At 38.7% G+C, this 23,407-nt stretch overlaps 2 protein-coding genes across 2 annotated transcripts in view; one reads left to right on the top strand and one right to left on the bottom strand.

The window, feature by feature from the left end:
• Positions 1–4,633, bottom strand: part of LOC139946751 (citramalyl-CoA lyase, mitochondrial-like) — a 41,001-nt gene extending 36,368 nt beyond the window's left edge. The window contains exon 1 of the mRNA XM_071944421.1: positions 4,623–4,633. The gene's annotated coding sequence lies outside the window, so the exon portion shown is untranslated. The remainder of the gene's footprint in view (positions 1–4,622) is intronic.
• The window catches only part of LOC139946748 (centrosomal protein of 162 kDa-like), a 44,320-nt gene extending 25,656 nt beyond the window's left edge, over positions 1–18,664 (top strand). The window contains exons 14-29 of the mRNA XM_071944418.1: positions 293–423; positions 1,848–2,126; positions 2,939–3,079; positions 3,724–3,836; positions 4,677–4,827; positions 5,293–5,442; positions 6,531–6,692; positions 7,308–7,391; positions 8,143–8,391; positions 8,954–9,255; positions 9,868–9,977; positions 10,915–11,057; positions 11,931–12,155; positions 13,070–13,219; positions 14,442–14,494; positions 15,630–18,664. Coding sequence (XP_071800519.1) covers positions 293–423; positions 1,848–2,126; positions 2,939–3,079; positions 3,724–3,836; positions 4,677–4,827; positions 5,293–5,442; positions 6,531–6,692; positions 7,308–7,391; positions 8,143–8,391; positions 8,954–9,255; positions 9,868–9,977; positions 10,915–11,057; positions 11,931–12,155; positions 13,070–13,219; positions 14,442–14,494; positions 15,630–15,864 — 2,678 coding nt within the window. The 3' untranslated portion in view covers positions 15,865–18,664. The remainder of the gene's footprint in view (positions 1–292; positions 424–1,847; positions 2,127–2,938; positions 3,080–3,723; positions 3,837–4,676; positions 4,828–5,292; positions 5,443–6,530; positions 6,693–7,307; positions 7,392–8,142; positions 8,392–8,953; positions 9,256–9,867; positions 9,978–10,914; positions 11,058–11,930; positions 12,156–13,069; positions 13,220–14,441; positions 14,495–15,629) is intronic.
• The last annotated feature ends 4,743 nt before the right edge of the window (positions 18,665–23,407 follow it).

Genomic DNA, 23,407 nt, shown 5'->3' with positions numbered 1-23,407 from the left:
TGTTGTAAAGCGCCTGGGAGCATTTTTAATGTATTTGGCGCAATATAAATGTTTTTATTATTATTACACCTCCTTTGAGAAAAAAAAAGTTTTATATAAATATTGCAAAACCTTGACCTGATCAGCCGATTTAAAACTTTTTTCTGTTCCTTTTTTTGGTCAAGAAAACACTTCCATAGAAAGCAAAAATGAAAATTGTCCAAACTTTCTTTCCCTGATAATTTCATCTTTGGAATTTACAAAGAAACAGAACTGATAATAAAAAAGTGTTTGTTTTAATCTTTCCCTGCAGGGTCAGAAGTACCCCGTCTTCAAGATCGACCTCCAGTAGGGGTCGGCAAGAATATCATGGCATCTGTAGAGTCGTTTGCCCATTACATTCAGGACCATTTTGTGGATTTGGGAAAGCAAGAACCACCAAAGGTAAATAAAAACAGGAAAAACACTTTTAGGTCACGAGAGTCTCTACACAGAGGTATCCATTGTAAATCAAGGAAAGTAAAGACAGTGAAAGGAAAGGATTAACAAACAAAGACATGAAAAATACTCTTTGGTAAAAAATTATGTACACCATGTCCACTTTAATTGAACCACAGCAAAGAAAGTGAGAACTCAAATATCAAGCACTGACCAGAGCTGCCAATTTCCCTGGGGTGGATTTTACAAAGGTAGTCCTAACTTAGGACTAGTCCTAGGCAATGCTAAGAGATAGGACCAGTCCTAAGTTAGGATGAGTTACCGGTCCTAACTTAGGACCAGTCCTACATGTATTTCTTAGCATTGCCTAGGACTAGTCGTAAGTTAGGACTACCTCTGGAAATCCACCCCTGATTCTGCAGAAAGTTCCCTGGAAATAAACAAATCTTTCCATTTTCGGACATTGTTAAAATCTCCCTGACTATAGAAACTGTTTCCATATTGAGTTGAAAATAATTCTAAATATCTCCCTGGTTGCAAGATGCAAATAATTGCAGCTCTGACTGTCGAAACATAAAGATGGTAGAAAAGATTGTAGAGTACTACTCAAAAACAAGTGCTTGATTCATCAAGTATGGGTGTCTGACGACCGACTGATTTAAAGGATTTGGGTACTTTTTGTAACACAAAACTCAACATCCACTGATTTACATTACACCATTTGAAGATAATGATAGTCGAAAGCTTACCTTAGAATATTAGTTGCTGAGGTGCTGTAGTTTTTGAGAAATGAGTAAAACAATGTCATGAAAATACGTTTTAACATGCTAAAATAATTTTCGTCTTATGATCACTGAGACAAAAATTATTTTCATGCCATTGTTTTACTCATCTCTCAAAAACTACAGCACCTCAGCAAAGAATATTTTCAGGGAAGCTTTCTACTATTCCCAGGTCGAAATTCCAGTTGAACCTAGTTAAACTGGGTTTAACTGGAACTAGTTGAAACCACTTGATAAACTAGTTAAACACAGTTAAAACCAGTTGGTTTAATATGGAAAGTGGACAGACACCAACTGGTTTATAATTTAAACTCAGTTAAACACAGTTAAACCTAGTCCAAACCAGTGGGTTATTATGGAAAATGGACTATTTTGGTCACTTTCCAGTTGAACCAGTTAACCCCAGTTCACTAGGTTCAACTGGAATTTTGACCTGGGTTATTATCTTCAAACTGTGTAATTTTAATGTAAATCTGTGGTCATTGTGTTTTTTTGTCCTAGAAAAAGTACATAGACCCTTTAATACCAAAGTACTGAGTTCAACAGCCGAGTACCAAGTATTCTGATCTTCAAGTATATGAGTACGAGTACAAGTGCTTTAAAGAAAATACTGCAAAATGCTTTTTGTTTTTTCTGTTTACTGTGCAGTCTCCACCAATACGACCGCAACGTTCAACAGAAGATCCCTTGCTCTCTGCAAGCATGCGCGAGTCCCGCCTGCAGCTTGTGTCCCGAGAGAGGGCGCTAGTCAATGAGGTGTCGGAATGGCAAGCCCAGTGGAAAGAGGAACATAAGCTCACTGCTAAACTCAAGGCTGAGATGGCAGCGCTGCAGAGGGAGGCTGCACGAAAAGAGGAAGTGTTGGCGTTGAATCACCAGAGGGAAATGTTCAAACTGAAACAGGATAACTTTGTCCTTCAGGCAAAGGTAAAAAAGTGTTCATAAATAGTTCAGACAGTTTCGTTATTCCTATTGGTGGAGAGCGCGTTACGTGGGTGTGTATAAACCTTTGTTTATGACCGGTAAAATGTGTTAATTCATGGGCGTGACACGCGACCTTGCACCTGTTCTTATAAGACAGTTTCTTCATTCCTATTGGTCGAGAGCAATGGCTGAAACAGTTGTGCCACATCACGCGATACGCAGGATGCGCACAGCATTCCCTTACAAGGAGTTGGTTACCCGAGGGCGGCGGAGGGCTTTACCATTTCATAGCTGGAGGGATTTTGTGTTGAAAGAAGTCATTTAACAATTATAATTTTTGCATTTATTTTACTTTTTGACCAAAAATTGATGATGTTTTTGACCGAAAAGGTATTTATGAATGGTAATCAAAGTGTGTTGAATCGGTTTCCAACTAGTGGTTTAAACCCGGTTTCTTGATACTTTACCGTGACTTCGTCTCGGTAAAATTATCCAGAACCAGGCGTCGTTGGGATTACACCACTAGTTGAAAACCTCTTCACCACACATTGATTCCCTTATTTATTATCAACAAAGTTTTGACTCGGGTTACTTTTCTCTCTGCTGAATCACACAGAGGTACTTATAGAAAATATAAACATGTAGTTTGGCTGGTAAGTTATTCTGCTAAGCACAATTTTGTTGTGCTTAGCAACATTTTGTGGCTAAGCAGCTTTATGAAAATTGACCCTGGCTCCTTGTTCCCTTGGTTCACCTCCTGGCAATTGTTTTATTCGCAATAAATCACGTTTTATTTTGTTTCTAAACCATCTCAGTTAAACACAGTGGACGACCAGCAGAACGCCAGAAAACAAACTGTCTTTGGTCGATCACTAGAGGGCGCCACAGAGGAAGAAATCAAGCTGATGCAGAAAGAAATCATTGAGCAGGAAACGCTACTGCATGGCTACCAACAGGTAGGCCCCCTTTTTTAAGCAACGCCTTTCACTTGAAATATCACTTGCAAAATATGTAAAAGGCTGGACGTGTCAACCATAGGGAGTCCTTTTCCCTAAGGCTATCAAACCATGGAGGAACTAATTTATTCCTCCATGATCAAACACACACACAACACAAGCATATTAGCCTAATACTCTGGGAGACACCCCCCCCACCCATTAAGAAGTCCTTGGTGTGATCCCTGGTAATATGGTAGTTACAGGCTACATGTATGTCAGTTTCCCTTGTGGTTTATCAATAGTCACATCCCCCTTATGGTGATCCCCTGGCTGCCGTTTCCCAGATTGTACCTTAAACTTGTCGGTGTGATCCCTGGCTAAGTGGCAGCCAATGGTTTGATAGCTTTTGACTGGCACCCACAAACAAAGATACTCCAATATTGGGAGACCACCAACATTGGGCTAGATGACTCAGTTTGTAGAGCGCCGGCACGTTAAACCGGAGGTCACAGGTTCAAATCCCGCTCTAGTCGTCTTTTCTTTCTTCAGCGCATAATTAGTTCCAACTCGACCCAATCGGCTCCCATTGTGTTTTAGTACTTGAAATTTGTATTTTTTAACCGCATTATTTGTGGATGTTTTTTAATATCTTTTTTTTGCAGGAGAATGAGAGGCTTTACAGTGAAGTCAGGAAACTTCAAAAATCCAACTCGGAAGTTGAAGAGAAGATATTCAGGGAAAACCAAAAACTGCAAACAGAGCTAGCCACTGTCAAGTAAGATTTACTTAAAGCTCTACATACTGTATGTTTAGTTTCATTTTGGAAAATAAGAACAGTAACACGTTTTTTATGTTTTTTGTTGCTCCTCTAATTTACCCCTCCCTCGGTTCCTCTAAATGTTTCCCCTGAAGGTCGAAATGGATTTTAAACCCAAACCCACATTGATGAAATTATATTTGCTGGTGTAAGTCAATTAATGTGGCAATTCAGTTTTTTGTTACGCAGTACGAAACTAGGTTCAAGATCATTGTCTGCCCCACTAATTTTTAGCTTCCCCATTTCCCAGATTAACAGGGCTGGTGTCGTCGCTGACCATTGGGCCACAGCTATGTCGCTAAACCACCATTTGCAGAACTCGCTGCTTAAACAAAAGATTCAAACCATCTGTCTCCATCTATCACACCATCTTTAATAATAGATGATAATAATAATAAGACTTGTATTGCGCACATATCCACCCTGTTGTGTGTTCAAGGCGCAGTAAAACCAAAAACCAAAAAAACACAAAACAAAGAAAAACAGATACAACAAGATTAGTCCTTGAAAACCTGTGACATAAGATAAGTTTTGAGAAGAGAATTGGATGTTGTGGTACAAAGACAAGATCTAAGATTAAGTGGCAGAGTGGGCTAGTCTGTAAGACATCTGCTCTAGACAATGTTGTGCATTCAAATCCCACCTGGATGCCTACCATTTCTTCAAAAGGACTCTTGGAAAAAATACAGTGCTTAACATACATCAGAGTAACGGTACAACCAAATAAAATTCTTCATCCCCTATGTAAATTTACTATGTATAACTTCAATAAGTCTTTTGCTCTGTGATTGTTATCAGGGAGCTTCTTGAGCAGAGAGATGTAGCTCTGAGACACAAGGGTCTAATCACAGGGACTAAGATACAACAGGAGATTGCCGCTGGTAACAACACGGCCATCTTGGGTGCAGGAAAGATCGCTGAACTTCAAGTTGAGCTCAGAGAAGCAGAGGTAGATATTAAATGCCATAAATTGGTCAAATTTAAAAATGCTTGTGTTTGCCTGGCATGCCTGGTGAACAAAATGGCTGTTATTTCCGCTCATGTTTGTGTGTAAAAACACTTGTGCAAGTGCTGCACGCTGTGCTGCAATTGCTTTTCTAAACTACTTTTTATGCAAATTATAAAAATGTCTTCATCAACGTAGTAAATGCATTGCAAAATAAAGTGTGTACACGTGATGCTTGCTCCACCAATCAAATGACAAGGATCTATGTGTGTGGTATCTAATGTGTACTAAGTGTATGTTTCCTCAACTTCATGTATTGGCCAAAGCAACTTTTGCATGTCCAATTAAGTCCACTGTTTGGAAAAGAAATTACATAAAGATAACAGGTGTGAGTTGCCAGACGAAAAGGTTGTGTTATTCAGTCTTTTTTTCTTAAATGGAGCTTTCCTACTGTTTGTCTGTCTGTAGATGCAAGATGCCAGTCACAAGCAGAGGTTACGACAGGCAGATGAGGCATCACAGGAGCTGAAGCAACACATTGAGACGTTAGTCAGAGAGAAGAACCACGCTCAGGAGAAACTGCAGAATGTACGAGAGGTCAAGCAGAGAGAGTTTCAGGTAAGTGGCCGATTCCATTGCTGGGAAAGCAATACTCACAAAACAACATTGACACAACTTTACACTCAACTGTTCCATAATTTATAGCAACGTTCTCTCGAAAATGCCTGAGGATTGTTTGCATTATCAGTGCCGGCGCAAGGAGATCTGTCATTGGTTTGCCCGGTGAACTTTGTTTAAAGTTTGCAGACTTGATTTAGAGCTGAATAATTTTGCGAAAATGTTGGACTTATGAGAAATATCTGAAGTCTAAAAATTCACCATCAAACAATGTATACAGCCACCAATTGTTATTCTGGTGAAATTAGTCACTTCTTACAGGAAAGATTTGAATCATGGAGCTCGATCAGTACTATCAGTATGCTCTGATCATGTGCAGGGCCCAATTTCATGGCTCTGCTTACCACTGAATTCTGCGCTTACGATCGCGATTCCCCGCTTACGTGCAAGTGCCGAATTTCTGCGCTATAGAATGCCTAGTAACGTGAAGTACGCACGCGCAGAAGCCCAATTTCGCCGCTAACCCATGAAATACGCTTGCCGTAAGCACAGAATTCCCTGCTTCCGTAAGCGCCGATTCTGTGCTTACGGTAAGCAGAGCCATGAAATTGGGCCCAGGAGGGTGCTGGACTCTGGCGCACGAACAGGAACCGGATAACCTGGGTTTAGTTTGATGAAGTGTGAAGGCTGGAGCTGGAACTGGAACTGAAACCTAAACTGAAACCCACTGGCAGTGAACTGAATCAGTTGGTGACAAGCACAGGGAGAGGTTTACACATAATGCTACCGCAAACCTCATTTGATTATTTACCCATTCCACCTGACGTCATCATCAGAATAATATTGGATGCGCTGTTTTGGTGGTCAATGTCAGCGTGTGTTATTCAGTGAAGTGCGCATTTTTAGGTGACGCGGCGTTTACACGTAAGCCTATTGACCACCAACATGGTGAGCGTGGCATCAGTCGCCGCTTGTGACGCGAATGCAAGGGGTCAACACTCCCACTGATATGCAAAGATTTCATATGGCGCTGTCAGTGAGTTGGTTCAACGTATTTTTTATAATTTGACTTTCTTTGTGCTGTGCAGGATATGCAGCAGCAGTTCCAGCGTGAGATTGAGACACTACAGAAGAAGGTCCGATGGTACGCTGAGAACCAGGAGTTGCTAGACAAAGATACCAACGCTCTAAGGGAGAAAGAGGAAGAAGTCAAACGTCTCAAGGACACGCTGGAGAAAGTCAATAAGCAGGTAAGGTCTTTAAGAAGCCTTTGGAGTACATCTACAGTTGATGCCAAGGAAGTGATACTTGAAGCTTTGCATGGTTTGGATACAAATAAAGCAGGTGGTTTATAATGATTTGTAAGAGTAGTTTCTTCCACTAAGGGGTAATATGCTTCTGGACAGAACCAGTTGTGAGTCAATATATACTTGGCACCTTTCTCCATTTTTAGAAGAGCTGTAAAGATAAACAGAGTTTAGTTGGGCAAATAAAAGGAAGAAGCTGCATCCAGTTCTTTACTGTCCAGAATGAGAAGGTGCTTGTTGTATCAGGCGAGTAAAGGCCGAGCGTTAATAGCACCAGACTCAAGCTCTGCTGATTCTGATCAGCAGAGTATGAGTTTACTCCCGTGTTTCTGGTTCACATCTTTCTTGCTTAAAAGTTTCCTCAGGCTTGTGAGCTACAGTGATGAGTCATCATCGGTCTCTTTACTAGCAATACAAAATAAATAATAACAGTAATCAGCAAATTCCACTGACGTATACTGCAACCTCACTATACAGTTTGAGGGTTGACAACCTGGAACATCAAATGTTATAACACCATTGATTATTTCTGTATTTATCGCTTCCTTCTACTTTCAGACGAGTCAGAAGTCCACTGAAGCCCAGAGAAGAGCAAGAGAGCGAGGGGCTGATGCCAAAAGAATACAAGACCTAGAAAGACAGGTAATAGATGTATTAATGCATCAGGAGTAAAGACTTTTATTGTGGTTTTTACCATACACTGGTACTTGAGAAACACTGTATACTTGCTTCTTCCCAAGTCCTGCTTGAACTAATTCCACAGGCCAATAATTGAATAATGGCAACTTTGATAAAGAGTATTGGTACCTGTATCTTTCTTCACCTTCCACCTTTAGGACCCTGGTTTTAAGTCCACTGTGTGCGCTACATAATATGGGCCAAATTTTATTGAGCTGCTTAAAGACATTGGACACTATTAGTAATTTTGTCAAAGACCAGTCTTCTCACTTGATGTATCTCAACATATGCATAAAATGACATACCTGTGAAAATTTGAGCTTAATTGGTCGTCCAAGTTGCGAGATAATAATGAAAGAAAAAACACCCTGGTCACACGACGTTGTGTGCTTTCAGATGCTTGATTTCGAGACCTCAAATTCTAAACTTGAGGTCTCGAAATCAAATTTGTGGAAAATTACTTCTTTCTTGAAAACTACGTCACTTCAGAGGGAGCCGTTGCTCACAATGTTTTATACCATCAACCTCTCCCCATTACTTGTTACCAAGTACGGTTTTATGCTCATAATTATTTTGAGTAATTACCAATAGTGTCCACTGCCTTTAAGCACACAAAATAGAGGACCTTGAATCCACAAATTGAAAGATGGAACATTCCATTGAATGCCTCAAAGGTTACTTTTTGCAAGACGTATTTGTTTAAAATGTTCTCCAGGTAAAAGAGATGAACGACATCATCAGGAAACGTCATCCAAACTCCCTCCCGGCATTAATCTATGCAGCTGCCTCGGCCAGTAACTCAGACACCGCTCAAGATGGCCACCACGCCTCAGCCCCAGCCAAGTCGCACACAGTGGCATTCCTTGAGGGGAAGGTCAAGAAGATGGAAGCAGAGCTGGATGAGAAAGAGTCGGATGCCAAGATATACGCCAGGGTCTTGGAGCAGAAGTATAACACCATGAAGGTATGTTAAGTAGATGTTAAATTTGCTTTGAGGATGAGGAACAATAATTGTTGGTTTGTCTTTCCAACTAGACTACGGAGGATTCAATTTGCCTCCAGGCAATCTCGGTAGTGTAGTTGGTTAGACACTGCTCTAGATTTGCAAAAGTCGTGGGTTCGAATCCCACCAATATGCCTGTGATTTTTTTCACAGAACTCGGGAAAGTGCTGAGTATACAGTGCTAACACACATCGGTGTGTATGAGTAAAACCAAAACTTAATACCATGAAGGTAATGATTAGCATGCAAGGTCTCAGTTCAGGCTTGTGATTTCTTAGGATTTTTCCTGATTTCGTGATTTTCTCAAACCTTGAGCCTTCATAGACGTGCCTAGCTAGCAACAGCCAATTTGTTTAACATTTATGATTATGAGTTACACAAAATAACAAAATTGTGCTTCAGTAGCTAGGCGCCTTTACTTATTATAGTCGTTGTGAAATCAAGGGTAAGCGTGGATTTGTACCCACAACAAGTCATGCAATCTAACAACAACAAAATAATTGTGGACTTTGTGGTCGCTTAGTTCCAGTATGAAGACAGACTGCAAGCATTAGAGAAACAGCTGAAGGCAAGCAGGCAGCAACACCAGGAAGCAGTCTCTAAGGTACACCCTCATCCCAACATGACGTCATTAGAGAGGGAGCTGGAGAACACTAAGGAGCTACACCAGAAGAAGATGCTGGAGTTGAAAGCAGAGAATGATGAGCTGAGGAGGAAGCTTGTTAGGAGTCTTAAGGTTGCTTGGATGGATCAGAATAAGGAGGAAGGAGGAGGCGAGGAGGTTCAGGGAGACAGCCTACAGATGAAACTCATGAGTCTTGGAAAGTAGGTTTTAAAAATTTGTATTCTTGACTGGACAATATTAATTATAAGGGTAGCTTCGCAGGAGATGGAACTTAAGATCCAAAAGTACCAAGACCTGGCCAGGGAACTTCGTAAGATTTGGCTGGTGAAAGTAAAAGTAGTCCCTGTTGGTTAAAGGTGAAAGTAGTCCTTGTTGTGATTAGAGCACTTGGCACCAAAAGCAATGGCGAAACATCTGGACAAAATAGGGACAAATGTGAGGGTAGATATTTACAGAATCTATTTTTTGGAATGGCAAGGAACCTGGGAATCTGGACAAAATAGGGACAAATGTGAGGGTAGATATTTACAGAATCTATTTTTTGGAATGGCAAGGAACCTGGGAAAAACCCTTGAGACGTAAAGCTACAAAGTTCAAAGCAATAATATAACAACATTCCAAAACAACACCAAGCTACCAGCACAAGGAGTCGTGGAACTTAATTGTATCTAGCAAGAGATGGGTTTTGAGAGCAGCTTTTAAATCACTCATCAGTACAGTTTCTTAAGAGAAAGATTTACTTCTCATGTATTTTAGCTTTTTTGTATGCGTTGATGTATGATGGTTTATATTTCTGTTTGTGTACACTACAGAGAGCTTAGTAATAAAGACCATGAAATTGAGATGTTAAAGTCAACGTGCGAGAGACTCATGGAGGATAAGTTCCAGGCCTTCTCGGCGGGTGAATCAAGCAAGGTCAAAGGTCAGTGCATTCATCAATAGACTGCGAGTCTCGCATGTATTTAACCATTGGGACCAATTAATGTGCACAGGTGTGTTTCCTTCACACCTTAAAGGCAGTGGACACTATTGGTAATTACTCAAAATAGTTATTAGCATAAAACCTCACTTGGTAACGAGTAATGGGGAGAGGTTGATGGTATAAAACATTGTGAGAAACGTCTCCCTCTGAAGTGACGTAGTTTTCAAGAAATAAGTAAGTTTCGACAAATTTGATTTCGAGACCTCAGATTTATAATTTGAGGTCTCGAAATCAAGCATCTGAAAGCACACAACTTCGTGTGACAAGGGTGTTTTTTTCTTTCATAGTTATCTTGCAACTTCGACGACCAATTGAGCTGAAATTTTCACAGGTTTGTTATTTTATACATAAGTTGAGATACACCAAGTGAGAAGACTGGTCTTTGACAATTACCAATAGTGTCCAGTGTCTTTAAAGCAATGTACATGGGACCAAAGTGGTCCTAAAAATGATTTATTATTCAAATGACTTCCATGGTCTATAAGGTTTGTCAACCATAACTTTTAACATTCACAAATTTGAATTTGTTAGCCTCAAGGCTGCTTTTATTCAAACATTTTTACAACCAAACAAATTCAAGAAAAGATAACATACCAAGTTCACAGTCAACCCTCCCACTGTCTGACCATCTAATATCATTGGATCTGGGTTCTGACAATCTAATATCATTAGGTCTGGGTTCAGAATTTCAAACTATGCCAGCCTGCAGTATTATATCGTGTGGTAACCCTTTTGTGACCATAGTCAACCCTCCTACTGTGTGACCCATGCATCCGAGTGTAAACTATTGGTTACCTCACTTGAAAATGTTACATGCACCATGAGTTGGAAGGTTAACAAACAACAGCATGACCAAGCTGTACTTGATCACTTGCAGAAAAACCAAGCGGCACTAAGAAATCCAAGAGGTCCAAGTCTGCCGCTGGTCACCTGAGTGGAGGCAAGCATTATCAGCCAGAGAACTTCACTGGTACCCATGTCTCTGATGTACTGAGTGAGAACGCACAACTTAAACAGCAGGTACATTTTACATATTGTAGAATTTTTGTTCGTTTTCGTTGTGTTCTTTCATTTAGTGTGCTTGGATATACTTGAATCCTCGGGTAAAATATAATCGAACTGAACTTTGTGACGGAAGTATGAAGAAAGAAAGAGATATTTAAATGTTATCTATTGCCGTTCAGCAGATTTTTCATTCAGCATTTGACTTTTAAATTGTACATGTGTAAGTTAACCCTTACGGGCCATAGTGGCCACAAGAGGTTTGTGCCAAAATACTTATGGTGGCCACAATGGGCCGCGAGAATTAACCTACATGTAGGGCTTTGTACCAATATAGTGGCCACAAGTGGCTATAAGATTTGAACTACTTCCATTCAACCAAGAAGGTCAAAGTACATGTAGGTCATTGACAATGACAATTTCAATGTTTGACCTACTTAGCAGCAGCACGTGGTATGCAGAAAGTAGTTTCACTTAAATGCAAAACACATCAACGCGCATGAGTAACACAGACACCAGCCTTTAGAACCTGGGCCCAATTTCATAAAGCTGCTAAGCACAAAAAATTCAGCATGAAATTTCTTCCTAGACCTTTCTGTTTCCTCTACTCAACAGGATTGCCAACCAAATTTCCACTTGTTGCATTTTGCTTGTTACTGGTATTCAGGTATTGTTTGCTTATCCTGAAAATGATATACCTTTGAACTTGCATGCCAAAAAACTGTGTATTGACATTGGTAGTTTTGCTTCATTGCTTGTTCTTTCTATCCAATTGGGTTTGTAATTAAGACCGGTGCCTGTCTCTATCACTTCGGTTAAGACGTGTCTAGTCTTTGGGATTAGTCTATCGCTTACAAACACACATTTTTACTGAAATTGTTGACATTACAGATGGAGCAAATTTCGCTGGAAATGGAGCAACAGCGAGTCAGCTTCCAAGCCTCATTGGCGCAGAGCGAGGGCGCTATACGTCGGGCCCAGGAGGAGGCATCTGAGGACATTGCCAGCCTGAGAGCCAGTCACGCTGCTGAGATGGAGAGCTTGGTTGCCAATAGGGCGCTACAGCATTCTGACAGTAAACATGCCAAACTCATTAGCCAACTAGATTCACAGCAGGTAAGAGTCCATCATCTGTGTATCTGTGTATATAGGATTCAAACTGTCTCTAGCTACCAGGGCCAATTTTACAGAGCTGCTAAGCACAAAAAATTGCTAAGCATGGAATTTCTTCCTTGATAAAAACAGGATTACAAACCAAATTTCAGTTTGTTGCATATTCCTTGTTACTGGTATTAGGCTGTTGTTTGCTCATCCTGAAAATCACATGGAAGTTTGGTTGGTAATCCTGTTTTTATCGAGGAAGAAATTTCATGCTAAGCAAATTTTTGTGCTTAGCAGCTCTATGACATTGGGCCCAGGCATTCTTGGTGGTCTAGTTGGTAAGACATCTGCTCTAGAAATGCAAAGGTCGCAGGTTCAAAGCCCATCGAGTAAAATTTCTGTGAAGTTTTGTTCACAGAACTCGAGAAAGTACTGAGTATTCTGTGCTTACTGTCTGGAAACAGACGTAGTAAACTAATCTGGCACACCATTAGCTGCAACGACTTTCTGTTTCATCTGAAGGTAGCGGTAAAGAGGGTTAAGTGTCTTGGTCACAAGTGTCAAGGCCAAGACTTGTTGAAAAGTAACACCAGAGCTCAAGACCTGAGCCCAATTTCGTAGAGCTGCTAAGCACAAAGTTTGCCTAGCATAAAACTTCTTCCTTGATAAACACAGGATTATCAACCAAATTTCCATTTGTTGCATACTGCTTACTACTGGTACTCAGCTGTTGTTTGCTTATCCTAAAAATCAGGTGGAAATATTTTTGGTAATCCTGTTTTTAACAAGGAAGAAATTTCATGCTTAGCCAAATTTTTTGCTAAGCAGCTCTATGAAATTTGGCCCAGAGCTCAAGACTCGGCCACAACAGGGAAAAAATTCTTTTTAAAGACAACAAAATAAAATTTAAAACCGTGTCCATCCATCAGGTTATGATTCGACATCTACAGGAGCAACTACTGGATGCAAGGGTAGATCAAGATTCTCTCTCTGCTGCACGGGTAAGAGAGCAACTTCTCAAGACTCAAATGGAGCAGTTAACAGAGGACTTGAATGAAGCTAAAAAGAGTCATAGTCCGGTAAGTTTGATTTAGTTTGTGTTTAATATCTTGAATTGGTTTGTCTGTAGTTTGAACTGTATTGTGTGTGTTTTGGCCGTACACCAATGTGTGTAAGATCTGTACACTCAGTACTTTCCCGAGTTCTCTGAAGGAAAAATCCACTGGCATCTTACTAGAGTGTGATCTGTACCCACAACCTTTGCCATTCTAGGTACCCATCCGGGCCCAATTTCCTAAAGCTGTTCAGCAGAAATCTGCCGAACAAATCTCTTTGCTAAGCAAAAAGTGTGTGGAGCACCAGTTGAATCAATGTGAAAGTTGTAGAATTTTGGATTTTTTTTTTCATTTCATTTCTTTTCATTTTATTTTGCCATCAAACATGAAAAAAACGCATAGATGTATTAAACAATTGCACATCAAAGATTTACAAGAAAAAGCAATACAAAGGTTATAAAAAGAGGGAAAAAAATGTAAATATGTAAATATGGATGGAAACTTGTTTATGGTAAGCCAGATTTGTCTGTGCTTAGCAAGTGTCTGTGCTTATACAGGCTTTATGAAATTAAGCCCAGACCACTGATCTTACCTGGTAGCTAGAGGTGGTTTTAAATTCCTCTTTTTGCTGCAGGTACATGTGTGTGCACTGTAGTAGTTTGAACTGGGTAGCAACTGATTTTGCATATCATTGATCAGTACAAACCATGTTTTCTCTGTATACTGCTGTTGGTCTATGATAAAGAACTTAAAATGAAACATAATTTTTTCCTCATTACAGACAGTGGACACTATTGGTAATTGTCAAAGACCAGTCTTCTCACTTGGTGTATCTAAACATATGCGTAAAATAACAAACCTGTAAAAGTTTGAGCTCAATTGGTCGTCGAAGTTGGAGATATGAATGAAATAAAAAACACCCTTGTCACACAAAGTCGTGTGCTTTCAGATGCTTGATTTCGAGACCTCAAATTCTAAACTTGAGGTCTCAAAATCAAATTCGTTGAAAATTACTTCTTTTTCAAAAAACTACATGTACGTCACTTCAGAGGGATTTGTTTCTCACACTGTTTTCTACTATCAACCTCTCCCCTTTACTCGTTACCAAGTGAGGTTTTATGCTGATAATTATTTTGAGTAATTACCAATAGTGTCCACTGCCTTTAAAGCATTTGGAAAGCCCTCTGAAGTCATGATGAATGTGCCAATTTGATTTAATTTGTTTAATATGCAAAACTCTTTTCAGGAAATGCGTCATTTTGAAGCCCTCCAAGCAAAAATAGCAACTATGGAAGCAAGGTAAAAGTTTTGGTGCTTATTAAATTTGTTTTAATTATTAGATATTTATTGAATGAAACCAAACATTCCTCCTAAATGAACCTAATCACTGTATGAAACATATATAAGTATAAAGAAGGGTGCTTGCTATGTGAACCAGCAACACCAGAGTTTACCTCTACTCTTAAAAGGTACACGTTGCTTTGGATCGGTCGAGTTGGTCTTTGAAAATCGTTCTGTATCTGTTTGTTATAAAATACATGTGGGTAGAAAGATGTTGTAAAAGTAGATTACAATGATCTACACAAATATGCCTCGAAATTGCGTGGTTTTCGTTTTACCTTGTCGACTAACACGGTCGGCCATTTATGGTAGTCAATTTTTTGACTCCCATAAATGGCCGACCGTGTTAGTTCGCGACGTAAAAGGAAAACCGTGCAATTTTGAGTGATACTTGTGTGGATCATTATATTTTACTCTTATAGTTCTTTCTAACCATATGTATTTCATAACAAACGGTTTCAAACGCTTTTTATAGACCAACTCGTCCGAGCCAAGGCAACATGTTCCTTTAAACAGAAAGTGTTCCGGTTTCTTTTACATGGGCACTTAAGGCTTGATGTCCATTCGAAGGACAAGGCAGTTGTGGTAAAGTATCTTGCTTTAAGCAACAACCGGGACTTCAACCTACACTCTGCTGATCAGATAGCATAAAACATTTTGAGAATCAATTCATTCTATAGTAATTTGGTTATGGGAAAAAAAAAAGGTTTTATCTTCCAAAATTTGAATCTGAGAAACGTCACTGTCAGATACGTTTCTCAGACTGTGTATTCAAATTTTGGATAATAAATTGACTAATCGCATAGAGGTAATCGCTCTGGGTTTTCATTGATATCTCAAAAACACAACCACCGTTTGAAATGAATTTTTCAAAGATAATCTGTATGTCTATATTTTAAAAGTTGAACGGTTACGAAAACCAAAAGTATCATCATCATCATCATCATCATCATGCCCCATAGCCTTGCAGCAGTTGGGGCGACCTTGCACTCTTGACGATTTGGTTCCACTCCCTTGGTTTTTAGCCAGCCCTTTATAAAAGAAATTTCTTCAATTATTAAACATTAATAAGGGATTTTTTAATTCAATGCAGACACGTGAGAAGAGAGCAGGAACTTCAGCAGCTCATCACCAGAGCCAGGCATTCCGCATCGTACGAGAAAGACCAAGAGATCAGCGGTTACCAACAGATACTGGCCGCCAAGAACAAAGAGCTACAACAGTTTCGCACGGAGCTTGACGCCATTCTTGAAGTTTTAAGAGAACTGCAAAGGCAGGGGGTTGTCTTACCGTTACAAAGTCATACAGTTCAATCTCTCTTAAGATGATATAGCCCCCTTGCGTAAGACGTCACAAACTCAAACAGTGCCCTCACTGGGGTCAAAGGAAGAACTATTAATGACTTTCGCTCGGCCCCAGCGGCCAGCTATCCAGGACTGCTGGGATGGGCTAACCAGCTTGTGTAGAATCTTGCTCGGGAAGTACGTCATTTGTGCAGTGTATTTCTAAAGTGCAGTGTGAGTGTGATGCATAATGGGACTGAACTTTTTAGGGATAGACCAATGAGCGTGCTTGATATGTTTGCCCATCCCTGCGCCTTTGGTTAAGGCGAGGCCCTGGGGCCGAGTGAATCAATGACTGGGAGTTGTGCATGGTACGTACCTGTGACGGCCTATTTTTATACCAAAAATTTATTTTAATGAGAAATTGCCTAACTTAATGTCGTTGGTTCAGTGGTAGAAGGTCATTAATTGCATCTTTATACTCAAATGGAAATTTATTTTAAATTTGAAAACAAACTAAAATCAAACTTACAATCCATATAAATTGCGCTAATGACCTTCTATTCCCAAGAAGACGCTTTTAACTCATGGTCATGCAAGCCAAATGCCTTGAATGAGATGAACAAGCTATGCTCCTAAACAATTCTTGAAAAAAAAGGGGACAACTTTTTTTTCAAGAAAACCTTTCTTGATTCACTTGTTATTATCTTGTTTTTGTTACATAGTAAATACCTGTTAAAGGCAGTGGACACTATTGGTAATTACTTAAAATAATTATTAGCACAAAACCTTATTTGGTAACAAGTAATGGGGAGAGGTTGGTAGTATAAAACATTGTGAGAAACGGCTCCCTCTGAAGTGGAGTGGTTTTCAAGGAAGAATTAATTTTCCACGAAAGTGATTTCGAGACCTCAGAAATAGATTTTGAGGTCTCGAAATCAAGCATCTGAAAGCACACAACTTTGTGTGACAAGGGTGTTTGTTTCTTTCATTATTATCTCGCAACATCGATGACCAATTGAGCTCAAATTTACACAGATTTGTCAATTTATGCATATGTTGAGATACACCAAGTGAGAAGACTGGTCTTTGACAATTACCAATAGTGTCCAGTGTCTTTAAAATCCAAATTTAAATCCATATAAACTTCATCAATGACCTTTTATTCCCGAGAAGACGCTTTTAACTCATGGCCACGCAAGCCAAATGCCTTGAATGAGATGAACAAGCTATGCTCTTAAACAATTCTTGAAAAATAAGGGAGACAAATTTGTTTCAAGAAAACCTTTTCTTGTTTCACTCCTAAAATCACGTTTTTGTTACACCAGTATACCTGTTTATGTTGTTTTAGCCGTTGAGAAAGATTCTGCTAAGGTTAAAACGTCAGGCCACAAACATTTTCCCTAGAAATCTCAATTTTCTAGAGAGCGACACAGTAATCTTTTCTCTTGAAATAAGATTTGGTTTGTCTCTTTTTAAGAATAAAACATTCAGCAGTGTATTATAGATGACTTGTACAGGGTTTTGAGTTTAGGGAGATGTATTTGGATGACGGGAATTCTTCACAGATCTCTTTTGAAGTTCCATAAACAAAATTAAACTTAGCACCAAAGGGAGAAAGATAAAGCTGAAAAAATCTTATTGTTACATTTGCAGTGATGTAGCGAGCCAAAAAACTACTGTGAAGTGTAAACAAGGCAATTTACACCAAGCAATTTATAGGCAACCACTTCCAGGCAATCTCAAACTAGAAAAATTCATTTCCATTTCAGGTGTTTTATTTCAGACGTTTTGTTGGAATAGTTATTTACAGCAGAAATATTGTCTTTTGTGCTGTCAAAGTTTTCCTTTGTAAACAGTGCAAGTGGTTGCCTCCAAGTTGCCTGCACGCCTAATTAAAGTCAACTTGATAAAATCTATGAATTAATTAAAAACTTAAATTATATTCTACTTGAAATGTTACCATTATTATGAAATAAGGTATTCAACATCAAGGCCTAATTGTCAAGCAGAAAATACTGCAGAGTAAACTTCTTTGCTAAGCAAACAAAAAATGAGTAGGGCCAGCTAAAATTAAAACATTAAAACTTTATGGAATTTCGGTTGGTTAGCTGTTTTTACAGCTAAGCAATATTTGTCTGCGCTTAGCAATTTTTTGTTCCTACAGGTTTTATGAAATGTTGCCCTGTTGACTGACAGATTAAAGGCAGTGGTAACTCAAAATAATTATTATCATAAAACCTTTTTTGAATACAAGTAATAGGGAGAGGTTAATAGTATAAAACATTGTGAGAAACAGCTCCCTCTGAAGTGACGTATGTTTTCGAGAAAGAAGTAATTTTTCACGAATTTGATTTCTAGACCTCAGATTTAGAGTTTGAGATCTCGAAGTCAAGCATCTGAAAGCACACAACTTCGTGTGACAAGGGTGTTTTTTTCATTCATTATTATCTCCCAACTTCGATGACCGATTGAGCTCAATTTTTCACAGGTTTGTTATTTTATGCATATGTTGAGATACACCAACTGTGAAGGCTAGTCTTTGACAATTACCAGTAGTGTCCAGTGTCTTTAAGATCAAAGTTAAATTGATGCATTTCTGGTTTTACAAGCATATCTGGTGCAGATGTCATTGTAAATCATTTAACAAGGAATAAAATGGATTATAAAAATGAGGTTTTGAAAGTCACTTGTGTTTGGTTGTATTTGTATGTGTCGTGGTGGTTGATACTAGTTATTATTAGAAGTGAAATAATAACCTTGTCCCTAAGTTATAATAACAAGTTGTTAAAGGGAAGGTACACTATTGGTAATTGTCAAAGACCAGTGTTTTCACTTGGTGTATCTCATCATATGCATAAAATAACAGACCTGTGTAAATTTGAGCTCAATTGGTCATCGAAGTTGGGAGGAAATGATGAAAGAAAAATCCCCCTTGTTGGACGAATTTGTGTGCTTTCAGATTGAAATAAAAGACTTCTAGCTAGAAGTCTTTTATTATTTTAGTGAGAAATTACCTCTATTTCAAAATCTATGCTACTTTAGAGGGAGCCGTTTCTCACAATGTTTTATACTATCAACAGCTCTCCAATGCTCGTTACCAAGTCAGTTTTTAAGTTAATATTTGTTTTGAGTAATTACCAAACGTGTACCTTCCCTTTAAAGGCACTGGACAGCTTTGATAACTGTCAAATTCTCACTTGGTATATTATCTCAAAATGCATCAAATAACAAACCTGTGTAAATTTGGACTTAAACCGGCTCTTTTCAGAGCCAACACTCACTCATAAAAGATTTACACATGGTTGTACCCGTTAGTTTATTTGTTATTGATAGTTTCTTCTTATTTCTCCACACCATGCAAAGCTTCAGACATTAGTTATGGATTTCAAAGTTACAAGAGAATAATGTAAGAAAAAACACCGTTGTTGCACAAATATATGTGCTTTCAGATGCATAATAAAAGGCTTCAGCTGAGGTCTTTTTTTATTTGAGTGAAAAATTACCTCTTTCTAAAAAACTGTTACATCAGAGGGAGCCGTTTCTCAAAATTTTATAATATCAACGGCTCTCCATTACTCGTTACCAAGTAAGTTTTTAGTCTAATAGTTATTTATTATGCATTTTGAGAAACATTTTACTCTGAAGTATTACGGATGGAAAAATATATTGATTTTTTATCCAAACGTTTTTAATATAATTAAGAAGAATACCGCGTACATGGTAAGAAATACAGCAGCCTAAGATAGTAAGAAGGAACACGTTGTCTTGGATCGAACGAGTTGGTCTTTAAAGACGTTTGTAACCGTTTGCTATAAAATGCATACGGTTAGAAAGATGATTTAAAAGTAGAATACAATGATCCACACAAACTTGCCTCGAAATTGCGTGGTTTTCCTTTTACTAACACGGTCGGCCATTTATGGGAGTCAAAAATTTTACTTGTGTGGATCATTATATTCTACTTTTAAAATATCTTTCTAATCATATGCATTTTATAGCAACCGGTTACAAACGCTTTTAAAGACCAACTCGACCGATCAAAGGCAACGTGTTCCTTTAAAGGCAGTGGACACTATTGGTAATTATTCAAAATAATTATTAGCATAAAACCTTTCTTGGTGACGAGTAATGTGGAGAAGTTGATGGTATAAAACATTGTGAGAAACGGCTCCCTCTGAAGTGCCTTAGTTTTTGAGAAAGAAGTAATTTTCCACGAATTTGATTTCGAGACCTCATATTTAGAACTTGAGGTCTCAAAATCAACCATCTGAACGCATACAACTTTGTGTGACAAGGGTGTTTTTTCTTTCATTATTATCTCGCAAGTTCGATGACCGATTGAGCTCAAATTTTCACAGGTTTGTTATTTTATGCATAAGTTGAGATACACCAACTGTGAAGGCTAGTCTTTGACAATTACATGTACCAATAGTGTCCATTGCCTTTAACCTACAACGGTTATGATGGATCCCCAAAAATTTGAATATAGGAAGCGTTACCGCGGTAATGCTTCTCAGATCGTGTATTCCATTAGGGCTTATTCTTCCTGCGTGGACATAATAGCATTTTGTTTTGATGTTTGGCTTCTTCTTAGATGGTTGTTAATAAAACCCGGGAAGTAAAATTCCGTGAAGGAAAGAGCATGTTTTCAGGTGTGTTTCTATATTTGTTTTGTTGTTATGGTTAGAGTTTCTTTGGCGGTTTGTTCTACAATTCGGGGGTTAAGCAAAGATGGAAGATGCAGTCTGTCGTTCGGGGTGTGGGTGCACTGTTGCTTATAGTTGGTTTCTAAGACAATTGGGTATTGAACGTTGTCTAAAGACGTACCTAGAAGTAGAATTGATGGGGTTTTGTGGGGAGGGCAAAGTTTACTTCCCTTCTAAATGACTGTCAAATTTCGGGTTGGGGTGTATTGCTGCTCATAGTTTGTTTCTAAGACGGTTGGTTGGGTAAACCAACTCTTCGGTTGTTACTGTATTTATGGGAGGGTTCCTTAGGGTTTTTAAATTATCATGAGTTTTAGAAGATACATTGAAAACGGACGACTCACAGTGAGACTTCAGCAGAACCTCTAGGTCTCATCATTTATTGACCAATAATAAATTAATGGAATGGAATCAAACATCAGAAAGAAGCGTTCACCAATAATGGGGATTTTTTGACCCGCATAGCAATGGAATGTTGTTAATTAGGGTTCAATTATCCTTTGGAAGTACTGGTAGATGAAACCTCGTCCAAGGTAATTCGATGGGTTTTGTGGAAGTGGTAGCCTAAGGGGCAATACCGACTAAATGGGACAACATATTTAACGGCCAGTAGGAGGGGATTTTGCGGAGGGTGACTAAGTTTTTGTTCGTTCTCAATGTAGTGAATGCCTATTCTATCCCAATTAAATTACTAATAAATATTGGTATATGATGCCTATATAATATACCAAGTGAAATCGATTTTGTGGAGTGGTTTTCCGAGACGAAGTTAAATTTCATCTAATAGATCTGTTGTTTGTTAATGTTGTTCTAAATCAGCGATTGATTACAAAGGTAGAACTGGTTTGATGATGGGATGTTATATAATCAACTATGATTCAGTCAGTCATTTTTGACGTAAGTCGGAGAGATTTATGGGTTTTGTAAAGGACTTTACGTGAACTTAATGACACTCTTGTTTAATAGAACTGTCGAGTGTAAGTTTTCCTAACTAATGTTGATTATGATTAGGCTGTTAACGGTGGAAAGCCAATGTTTTTTTCTATAAATCTCATAGCTCCTGTGGAAATAACGGCATTTGGCGCCTAATGTATCTGTGAGATTGATGTGTTTTGTGGTGAGGGCTACTGGGAAAAGTTACTTTCTTCTCAATCCCACTCAATACCCGTTTAATTTGTACAAAATGAACTAACATTTGGAATTGATTAAAAATGTGTAGCAGGTCAGCTGTAAGATCTATGGAAATATCGGTGTTTATGGCATAATATAACTATGAGATTAGTATGTTTTGTGGAGGAGGTTATGGGAAAAGTTATTTTCTTCTCCATTAAATTAATGAACTAAAATCAGGGATTGAATATACAAAATATAGCCGGTCAGCGGTAGTCCCTGTGAAAATATTAATGTTAATGTTAATGTTTAGCCGGTCAGTGGTAGCAATTACCGGCGTTTTGGGATTAATGTAATTCTGGGATCGGTGTGTTTTGTGGAGGGGTTACGGGGAAAAGTTGCTTTTTTGCCCGTTCCTTTTTCATTTATACAAATGAATGAACTAATATTAGGGACTGAATATAAAAGTATAGGCAGACAGCAATAACCCAATAGTGGAATTACCGGCGTTCAGGGGCTAATTACTTTGGGAAAGGTCAGTTTTTTTGGTGGGGGTTACGGGGAAACGAATCAAAAGATGTTTTCTCAATTTATACATAAGAACCAAAAAAGAGGGATTAAATAAAATAACATTTTATCCACTCCAATGGCAATGACGGCGTTTTGGGCCAAATATTGGGAATTGGTGTGTTTTGGGGAGGGGGTTGCGGGGAAAAGTTAATTATTCTCCATTCCCGTTTTATTTATACAAATTATTCAACATTGGGGTTGGTTGTTAAAGTTTATCCGGTCAGTGGTAGCCCCTGTGAAATTATCGGTGTTTTGGGCCAACTTTCTTTTTGGGAATTGCTGTGTTTTGTGGAGAGGGTTATGGGATTTTTTTTTTTAATATTCTCCATTCTTGTTTTATTTATGCAAATTATTCAACATTGGGGTTGGTTATAAAAGTTTATCCGGTCAGCGGTAGCCCCTGTGAAATTATCGGCGTTTTGGGGCCAAATTTCTTTTTGGGATTTGGTATGTTTTGTGGAGGGGGTTACGGGGAAAAGTTAATTATTCTCCATTTCCGTTTTAATTATGCAAATTATTCAACATTGGGGTTGGTTATAAAAGTTTATGCGGTCCGTGGTAGCCCCTGTGAAATTATCGGCGTTTTGGGGCAAAATTTCTTTTTTGAATTTGATGTGTTTTGTGGAGGGGGTTACGGGGAAAAGTTAATTATTCTCCATTTCCGTTTTAATTATGCAAATTATTAAACAATGGGGTTGGTTATAAACGTTTATCCGGTCAGTGGTAGCCCCTGTCAAATTATCGGCGTTTTGGGGCCAAATTTCTTTTTGGAATTTGATGTGTTTTGTGGAGGGGGTTACGGGGAAAAGTTAATTATTCTCCATTTCCATTTTAATTATGCAAATTATTCAACATTGGGGTTGGTTATAAAAGTTTATCCGGTCAGTGGTAGCCCCTGTGAAATTATCAGCGTTTTGGGGCCAAATTTTTTTTTGGAATTCGATGTGTTTTGTGGAGGGGGTTACGGGGAAAAGTTAATTATTCTCCATTTCCGTTTTAGTTATGCAAATTATTAAACAATGGGGTTGGTTATAAAAGTTTATCCGGTCAGTAGTAGCCCCTGTGAAATTATCGGCGTTTTGGGGCGTAATGTAACTTTGGAATTGGTGTGTTTTGTGGATGGGGTTACGGAAAAAAAGTTTAGTTTCTAGCTAGGGCGACGTAGAGGGCGCTGTCAGTGATACTAAAACTGTATGGAC

This window comes from Asterias amurensis, chromosome 14 (genome assembly GCF_032118995.1).
Source record: "Asterias amurensis chromosome 14, ASM3211899v1".
NCBI classification, from domain to species: Eukaryota; Metazoa; Echinodermata; class Asteroidea; order Forcipulatida; family Asteriidae; genus Asterias; species Asterias amurensis.
This window is presented reverse-complemented; position numbering and strand designations above follow the sequence as displayed.